Source organism: Ranitomeya variabilis, chromosome 4 (assembly GCF_051348905.1).
Source record: "Ranitomeya variabilis isolate aRanVar5 chromosome 4, aRanVar5.hap1, whole genome shotgun sequence".
Lineage (NCBI taxonomy): Eukaryota > Metazoa > Chordata > Amphibia > Anura > Dendrobatidae > Ranitomeya > Ranitomeya variabilis.
Genome location: NC_135235.1, coordinates 496,422,948 through 496,432,847, shown reverse-complemented (window position 1 = coordinate 496,432,847; position 9,900 = coordinate 496,422,948). Strand labels below are relative to the sequence as shown.

The window sequence follows — 9,900 nt, the reverse complement described above, 5'->3', positions numbered from 1 at the left end:
GGTTCTGGATAATAGGTCACAAATTTAATTATAAATCAGCAGTACAAAGAACATTCCACAAGAAATAAATATAAAAAGTAAAGAATGGATCCTGTAAATCCAGCTTCATAAAATGCATGTATAACCTAGAAGGAAATCACTAATTTTGAAAGATATTGCAAACCCTGGGCGGCCTCTGCCCCTTCATGTAAGTCCGTAAACTGATGTCTGTTGTTGATCAGCATTGTATACAGTGACTAAGAGCTATCCACTGACACCTCAGCATTCAATGCACGAGCGCCAAATATTTCTATTCTGTTAGCTGCGCAAACAGAAGGATTTTAATGGAGAGGCATGATTTCATCCTGGAAGACGTGGGGCCAAGTTCCAGACTTCTGTATGGCCCTCCTCCATTTCACATTGCTAGAACAAAAGACATTAAGGCAAACAAATCCTCATAGGATGTGCTTATTCATCAAACCCCAAAATCATCAAATATGTAACATTACATGTTTTCTCTCAGGTACCACTAATGGATTTGGGATTTATATTAAAAGCCGACTGTCGATGCAAGGATATTGGAGGAGCAGGAAATTTCATTTAGTATCAAAAGTGATCACTGTCCATTTTTGGCATTGAGGGGTTATAATTACCCATAATGCTTAGCTTGCCCAGCTGTAGTCCCTGCAACATTATAAATGTGAAGTCTGTTCAGGGCAAACTTTGCAAGAGAAGCAGATGAGAGATGTCTCAATTGAGAGGACTCTTCAGCTGGTGTAAGACACTGCGCACAATGTCACGAAGAGTCTAGGGAGAAAAGAAATGGATTATTATGGTTTATCATACTGCTGTAAAAAATGCACCTGTCAGTATGACAGATCAATAAATGAGAACATCAGTGTAGTTCTCTAATAAGTTGTACTAGTGACTATTTGCATCCAAAAGCGCAAAATATCCTTATTACGCACGGTCCTGTTGTCCTAGACGATGACCAATCTAACAAGAGCATTATCAGACCGCACAAGGTGCAGCTACCTCCATATGTGCTCGCTACAGCAGCCAACACAATAAGCAAGCTGGGATTTGGTGCTCCGTCTCAAAAAAAGCAGCTACAATTCCTATGATGCCATGTTCATACAGTGCATTCTACGGATCATATTGTAATTACAATAACCAGATTGACAATGGTTCTTGTCAGAACCAGAAGAATGTGACAGATTATGGTAGACCACAGTCATACACGAACAGTCCTCAATCTGCAGCTAAAGGGGGTTGTGCACTACTGGAGAACCTTAAGGCCATGTGCACACGTTCAGTATTTTTTGCGTTTTTTCGCGATAAAAACGCGAAAAAAACGCTTACATATGCATCCCATTATTTTCAGTGTATTCCGCATTTTTTGTGCAAATGTAGCCTTTTTGTCCGCGAAAAAATCGCATCGCGGAAAAAAAAGCAACATGTTCATTAAAATGCGGAATTGCAGGGGATTCCGCACACCTAGGAGTCCATTGATCTGCTTACTTCCCGCACGGGGCTGTGTACACCATGCGGGAAGTAAGCAGATTATGTGCGGTTGGTACCCAGGGTGGAGGAGAGGAGACTCTCCTCCACGGACTGGGCACCATATAATTGGTCAAAAAAAAAAGAAAATAAAAAATAGTCCTATACTCACCTTCGATGTCTTCCCGCCTCTCCACTGCACGCTGTCGCTTCGGTTGCTGTAGCTGGTGTGCGGTGAAGGACCTGCCGATGACGTCGCCGTCTTGTGATTGGTCGAGACCGGTCATGTGACCGCTCACGTGACCGCGACGTCATGGAAGGTCCTGCGCGCACACACCATCTATACGGAACGGACGCCGGTGAGGAGAGCAGCTGTCTGCGGGTGAGTATAAGCATTTTTTTTATTATTTTTAAACATTCTATCTTTTACTATAGATGCTGCAAAAGCAGCATCTATAGTAAAAAGTTGGTCACACTTGTCAAACGCTATGTTTGACAAGTGTGACCAACCTGTCAGTCAGTTTTCCAAGCGATGCTACAGATCGCTTGGAAAACTTTAGCATTCTGCAAGCTAATTATGCTTGCAGAATGCTAAAAAAAAACGCAAAAAAAAAAAAATGCGGATTTCTTGCAGAAAATTTCCGGTTTTCTTCAGGAAATTTCTGCAAGAAATCCGGACGTGTGCACATACCCTAATAGCTCATCTGCTGCACAAAATAAACTTCCTGTGTCAGCATTACTCTTTCATTCTCCGGGTGGTCACTTGATTATTCTGTTAAGTGGCTGCTGCAGCCAACCAGAGGCTACAGATAAGCTGCAGTTTTTTCAAGGCCGCCAGAGCAGATTGGCTGTAGCGCTGGCCCAGAAGAAATCTATGCAGTTTTTTATTTAGTGCAGCACACTGGAAAGCTTAAGAACGGTTTATCAAATAGCTGATGACCACTATGTGTATATTCCAGCTGAGCTGCACTTGCATTGTGGTGGATGTACTGTAGACAATTGTGCATCAGCCCATTTATTGGTATGGATGATATTCACTAGCTGTGTACATGTAAGGCTGATTACATACCTGTGGCTTACAATGTTCCTCGATCCAGCTAAAGACACATGCTGACAACTCTTGAAAACTGTTCACGGAGATGGAGGCATTAAAGGTCTGAAACAATAAGTCCATGATTCCCTGAAACACGCTAAACTTCACCTGGTCTGGGACCTGGTCAGTTCCTTCATGAGGATTATTCTGATGAGCTTTAACAATTTGCTCGTAATTTCTGTAAGTAGAAATACATCAACATAAAGTGTGCTCTTAAAGGGTTAGTTCCATCTTTATAATTAAACGGGAACATTTATGAAGTGCTCTAGAATATGTTGGCACTATATAAATAAAATTATCATCATTGGTAGTATTTGTAAATACAAGCAATTTACTATACATAAAAAAAATAGGACCCACACCCTTTTAGTATTAAATTAGTGCACAAATGCACTGTGACCAATCTACTAAGGCTACTTTCACACTAGCGTCGGGCTGACGTTCCCGATGCTAGCGTCTCCGCCGCACAACGGGGGCAGCGGATGCATTTTTCCAGCGCATCCGCTGCCCCATTGTGAGGTGGGGGCGGAGTTCCGGCCGCGCATGCGCGGTCGGAAAAGACGTTTACGACGGAGCAAAAAACGTTGCAAGGAACGTTTTTTTCTCCCGACGGTCCGCCACTGCACGACGGGTGCGACGTGTGTCAATCCGTCACAATGCGTCACTTAATGTTAATCAATGGTGAAAAAACGCATCCTGCAAACACTTTTGCAGGATGCGTTTTTTCGGCAAAACGACGCATTGTGACGGAATGCAGTTAACGCTAGTGTGAAAGTAGCCTAACATATACAGACACGATGCGTCAGCACACTGCGACTAATAAATACATGAACTCCAATATTGCTGCAAAACTTAAAAGGTGCGTTTTTTTTTTCTTAATCAAAGAGCACAAAAGAAGGATTTTTGGTACTTACCGTGAAATCTCTTTCTTGGAGCCTACATTGGAGACACAGGAAACCATGGGTATATGTTTTCATTAGGAGGCGGACACTATGCAAAAAAGAGACTTGGCTCCTCCTCAGCAAAGTACACCCACTGACTGGCACAGAGCTGGTCAGTATCTATGAAAAAGCAGTAGGAGAAGCAACAAGAAACATACAGGACCAACTGAGGCACAAAAAACAGGGAGGGTTCTGTGTCCCCCAATGAATGCTCCAAGCAAGAGATTTTAGGGTAAGCACCAAAAATCCTATCTTTATCGCCTCATTGGGGGACACACAACCATGGGACATCCTAAAGCAGTACCAAGGGAAGGAACAGAAACACCAAGGTTACTTACTAGTGATGAGCGAATATACTCGTTACTCGAGTGTCCTCCGAGTATTTGTTAGTGCTCGGAGATTTCGTTTTCATCGCCGCAGCTGAATGATTTACAGCTACTAGCCCGCATAAGTACATGTGGGGGTTGCCTGGTTGCTAGGGAATCCCCACATGTAATCAAGCTGGCTAACAGATGTAAATCATTCAGCTGCGGTGAGGAAAACTAAATCTCCGAGCACTAAAAATGCTCAGAGGACACCCGAGCGTGCTCGGGAAATCTCGAGTATATTCGCTCATCACTAGTAAGTAGCTGGTTTTTCCGTAACACATGACAGCACACTTGAGTGAGGGGATCCGCCCAATCAGGACAGGAACCCTACTGAAAATAAAAGGGCGGTACCTCGCTTCAGTTAGTTTACAGAGCACGAGAGGCCCCCCTGGTTTGTTCACATGGCAAACTGTCACCACATTATATTAATAAAAAAAACACCCCAAACTATAGTGCACACCAAAGGAGTGAAAAGGGGGGCGGGATTATGCAGGTGCTGTCATGGGTTCCGAAAAAAAAAACGGATCCTACTGCCAGTATACAAGATGTTAGAGAGCCTAGCAGTGACATCGCCCTTCTCAGTGTCATTATGAGTTGTTGTATTGCTGACAGAACCAAACCCCTTATCTTGACAATTTTGTTTTCTGGCAGGAGGCAAAGTTGGCGTTCAGAGTCCAGTACCAACCCGAGGAAGGATTGTACCTTACTTGGTACTAACTTCGACCTGATGGTATTCACCAACCATCCTAGCTCCATTCGAGTTAAAGTCACTTCCTTCACCTGATCTATACAGTGACCTTCCGACCTCTCTACTATGAGAGGAAGTCGTCCAGGTACGGGATGATAACCATGTCCCGAGAACGAAGGTAAGACGTCACCTCTGCCAATTCCTTGGTAAAAACCCTTGGAGCTGTAGACAGACCGAACGGAAGGACTGCATATTGGTAGTGCCTGATCTGTCCCTGGATACACAGAGCTACCCTCAGGTACTTTTGATGATCCCGATGGACTGGGACATGGTAATAGGTATCCTTTAAGTCTATCACCGCCATGAAGCAGTGCTGGAATAACATCTTTACCGTCGTATTTATTGACTCCATCTTGAAGGAGTAATTCTCTACCCACTGGTTGAGCTTCCTCAGATTGACAATGGTTCTCCAAGAACCATCCGGCCTTTGTATCAAAAAGAGTGGGAATAAAATCCTCTTCCTTCCTCTTGCCTCGGGACTTCCCGTAGAACCTGTTTCTGTACAAGTCCCAAAACCTCTGTCTCCAGGGCTAGTTGTTCCTCCTGAGACTTCCTGGCGGTGTTAACACAAAGGTCTGTGGACAGATGAAATCTATTCTTAAGCCGTCTCTGATGACTTTCAGAACCCAACCACTGGGGGAGATATTCACCCACGCAGGGATAGAGAGAGAGAGAGCCTTCCCCCTACCTCTAACCTCGCGTCATTGGGGGGACTTTTTTGAAGATGTGGAGGGCCCTCTGAGCATGTACTGTAACCAGACTTCTGTCCTTAAAAGTCCCAGCTCTTCCTTTCCCCTGGGGGACGACCTCTATTAAATTTCCTTCTCTGAAAAGAAGGTTTCCTGGTTTCGCCTGGGAAACGGGAAAACCCCTTCTTTCTATCCCCTGATTTTTCCAAAATATCCTCTAGCTTCTGCCCAAAGAGAAATTGACACTCACACGGGATGGAACAGAGTCTATTCTTTGAAGCAAAATCACCCAGACACCCTTTTAGCTACAGGGCACGTCTCGCTGCGTTTGACAGGCCTGCCGCACTGGCTGCCAACCTTACTGAGTCCGCTAAGAAGGCTGCTGCCCCTTGCACCAAAGTCATGTTGGCCAAGATCTCCTCCCTTGTAGCTTTATTCCTCAGTTGTTCGTTAATCTGTTGCAGCCAGAGCATGAGAGAGCGAGCAGTACATGTCCCAACTATTGCTGGTTTCAAGCCCCCTGCTGCTGCCTCCCAGTTGTGCCTCAAGAACCCATAGGTCTCTTAGTGTGCTAGAGTCCTAAGGGCAGGGGCAATTTTTTTTTTTTTTTTTTTTTTTTTATAGAGGACCTAGCCACGGCCCCATCAATTTTAGGGACTTTTTCCCAGCTCTCGGAGTCTTTTTCCTCGAAGGGATACCTTCTTTTGGAAGAGGAAGGTAAGCTACCCAACCTTTCTGGCCTCTTCCATTCTATCTATAAGTGCCTTCACCTTCGTATTAACGGGGAAGGTGCACTTCATCTTTTCCTCCAGTCCCCCGAACATGACATCCTCCCAAGGATCTAGGTGTTTTGTCATCTTAAGCCCATTGTGGATCTGACCGCTTTAATCAATCTGTCCATATCCTCAGTTGGGAAGCACGGTCGGCCCCCTATATCACTGTCCGAGGAGGAGTCTGAGGATTGGGAAGAGGAGGAGGGAGAAGAGGATCTCTCAAGATAATCCCCACCAGGAGAGGCTTCAGAGTCTGTGAGCACTTTATGGCTCTTCTCATCCCTTATTCTTATGTATACAATAAGTGCAGCGATCCTACTGCCAATGAAGTGCCAGCAAGGCTTTGCAAAGGGCACACTCCTTATTCCTTGTTTTGGCTTCCTTGGCCCCGGATTCGGAGGCTCAGCAGAGGTACGAACCATGTCCCTCCTGGATATTGAGGAGCCCTGTGACTTCTGGTCGGGACCACCGCCACTCCTGCCACACGAGCGGCTGCTTCTCCCAGTGCCTGATCCTCTCTGGTGACCAGGCTTAGAAGTTGGTAAGAGCTCCTGCTGCTCCACATACTCTTCCATGTTGAGTACTGGACATGGGCACCTCTTCTGTGGTCATCCTTCCTTTTAAGAGAGATCCACTGCGCTCTCTGCCTCTTCCGGTGCCCCTCCCACCTCCTCCACCCTGCCGGGACACTTGAAAAAAATCTCTGCGCCATCGGACGGCGTATCCACCACGGGCGCCGCCATCTTGGATCCGGCGCGTCACACTGATAGGGACTGGCGTGGGTGAGCAAAAAGAAAAACCTTTAACCGCTGTCCTTCAGCACAAGGGTCAGGACAGGAAACCCAACTTAAGGAAAGGGAGAGGTACAGCCGTTTTATTTTCAGTAGGGTTCCTGTCCTGACTGGGCGGATCCCCTCTCTCAGGTGTGCTGTCATGGGGGAAGGGAAAAAAAACATGCTTAAACCAGGTCAGGTTACATACGACTGCAGCTTGTAGCACCTTTCTACCTAGGCCGGCATGAGCCGGCCTTGCAGCTCTGGGTTGCAGAAGCCTGGTGGCGAACAGCCCAGGAGGCCTCGACCGCACATGTGGATTGAGCCCTGACTCCCAGAGGGGGTGGTCTATCCTTGACACGATAAAACTTCCAGTATAGCTGAGTGGATCAAATGGCGATAGTAGACTTGGAGGCAGGTAGTCCCTTCTGGTAACCCTCAGGAATGATGAACAAGGAATACGAACGTGCTGAAGGATGCTGTTCTTGAGAGATAGAAAAGCAGTCCAGTTTGTGGAGAAACCTTTCCATGGGACTGGCAGAAGGAAGGACTATTCCCTGAAGGAAGGTCTTGACCTGGAGAAGAAGCCAATTTTCCTTGAAACAGAATTGAGATTGTGGAGACCTGACCTTGGGGGTACAAAGAGACAAAACGGACTCAAGCCCTGATTGTAAGAATGGCTGGATAGATGGAAGGGAAAAAGACATGGGAGCTAAGCAGCTGTCTTCTCACCAGCCTTCCCGGATCATGATAAATGCATGAAGACAAGGCTTTTCTTGCCCTGCTCATGGTCTGTATTTATTTTATATATTTATTTATGCTTCTTATATAACGCTATCATATTCCGCAGCACTTTACATACATTATCATTGTGGTCCCCGATGGGGCTCAAGTATGGCTTGGGGTGAGAAGCCTCCGGCTTCAACTGCCATGCCATTAAATTGAGAAACTGAGAATTCTAGTAGAAGAGGGGACCTAGAGAAAGTAGGTCTGGTCGGTCTGAGTTTCCAGAGCACATATCTGAGGAAGTTGACCAACTATGCATACCAGGCTCTTCTGGGCCAGTCTGGATCCGCAAAAATGACTGGAACTCTTTCCAACCTGATCTTCTTGACGAGTCTGGGAATTAGAGGAAGGAAGAGACCATGGAATGACCAGATTGTCGACACCGACCGTCAGGGGGTCGCGGTTCCTCAGAGACACCATCAGTTCGACATCGTTTGAACACAGAGGGATTAAGGGACCGCTCGACCGAGAGACCCCGACGACTTAGGAAGTCAGCGGCCCAGTTGTCCACGCCTGGAATGTTGACCGCTGATATTGCTGGCACGTGCCGCTCGGGCCAAGCAAGCAAACGAGAGACCTCTGTCATGGACTCTCTGCATGTCCCGCCCTGATGGTTTATATATGCCACACCATGCCAAGGACTGCCTCACTCAGAGACAGGAGTATGGGGCGATCCAGAGAAGAAATACTTTTGTCCCAAGCTGACAGAAGGGCCAGCTGGGGTGGATGGGTATGGAATTGTGTGAAAGGCACAGCTTCTATAGCGGCAATCATCTTCCCTAGAACTGCAGAGTCGACGAGAGAAAGGGGATGGGCGACTTAGTGAATAAATCCCCAGACGGACTGTCAAGATCTTTTCCTCTGGGAGAAGAACTCTGGTGCGAACGGTATTGATCATCTAGCTTAGACGGGAGCATCCAAGTTGATCTGAAGACTAACAGTATCGAAAGGACGGGCACTTGATCAAGAGGAATACCAGGTAGTGAATTACTACAATCCCCTTGGAGAGGAAAATGGGCATGACTGCTGCTTTGACCTTTGTAAACACTCTGGAGGCAGAGGCTAGCCCGAAGAGGAGAACCGTGAACTGGTAGTGCCCCTCCTGGCCTGCGAAGCTGAGAAACCTCTGATGCGCCATTCAAATCCGGATGTGGAGATAGGCATCCTGGATGTCCACCAAGCAGAGGAACTCCTTGGGTTCCATGGAGGCAATCACCGAACAAAAGGATTCCAGCCTGAAATGACGGAGGAGCAACTGCTGCTTTCGAAGCTTGAGATCCAGGATCAGACGGAGTGAACAGTCTTTCTTTGGAACCACATAGGTTGGATGTTCCCCCCCATGAAGAGGACGCCCATTATAGACTTGGGAGTCTACTTAATGGGGGTGGGAACATCCACCACTATATAGGTGGGACAGCCCAGAGCACGGTGATGACACTTCCTGGATAAAAATTTGGTGAGATTGTTCCTTTTCCTTTATATCACACCCTATGATGCCATTTCTTTATCTTTACAAGGCTACTAATATGGGTGAGCCTACAATGAGTTGAGTATGATTGTTACCAACAGTTTGTTACTGCTAATGTAAATGCCTATAGACATCTCAAACTTCATGACAAACTTCTTTATTACTTGCTGGTTTTATGTGTAATGTGACACTGGTATGTGATTCATTGATAAAGGGTCTTTGGTATGTCATAGTGTTCGCTCTTTTTCTGTCCACAGTAAAGGTACCGTCACATTAAGCGATGCTGCAGCGATATAGACAACGAGCCGATCGCTGCAGCGTCACTGTTTAGGTCGCTAGGAGACGTCAGACACCGGCAACAGCAGAACGATGCAGGAGCGATCCAGTGACGTACTTATCGTTCTCGCTGGTTGTTCGCTCCAGTTCGCTCCATGAAGAAACATTGCAGGCATCGTTGCTTTTGCTGTCAAACACGACGATACACGCCGATCTGACGACCAAATAAAGTTCTGGACTTTAAGCTCCGACCAGCGATATCACAGCAGGATCCAGATCGCTGCTGCGTGTCAAACACAACGAGATCGCTATCCAGGACGCTGCAACGTCACGGATCGTTGTCGTTCTCGTTGGAAAGTTGTTTAGTGTGAAGGTACCTTAAAGCATGTATTTGCCTACTTCAGGTTGAGAGATAGGCATCCGCCTGGGAAGAATGACCCATTTCCATCACACCATTGGTATCCCTTATTCCTGCAAATACCCAGCTCCGCATATCGGTCTAATGG

At 46.5% G+C, this 9,900-nt stretch overlaps 1 protein-coding gene across 4 annotated transcripts in view; it reads right to left on the bottom strand.

Moving 5' to 3' along the window:
- Positions 1 to 2: 2 nt before the first annotated feature.
- The window catches only part of MLX (MAX dimerization protein MLX), a 132,667-nt gene continuing 122,769 nt past the window's right edge, over positions 3 to 9,900 (bottom strand). For all 4 annotated transcript variants that reach the window (XM_077251990.1, XM_077251989.1, XM_077251991.1 and 1 more), the window contains 2 exons: positions 2,549 to 2,750; positions 3 to 786 (listed from right to left, as the gene is read on the bottom strand). In XM_077251990.1, the coding sequence (XP_077108105.1) occupies positions 730 to 786; positions 2,549 to 2,750 (259 nt within the window). In that variant the 3' untranslated portion in view covers positions 3 to 729. The remainder of the gene's footprint in view (positions 787 to 2,548; positions 2,751 to 9,900) is intronic.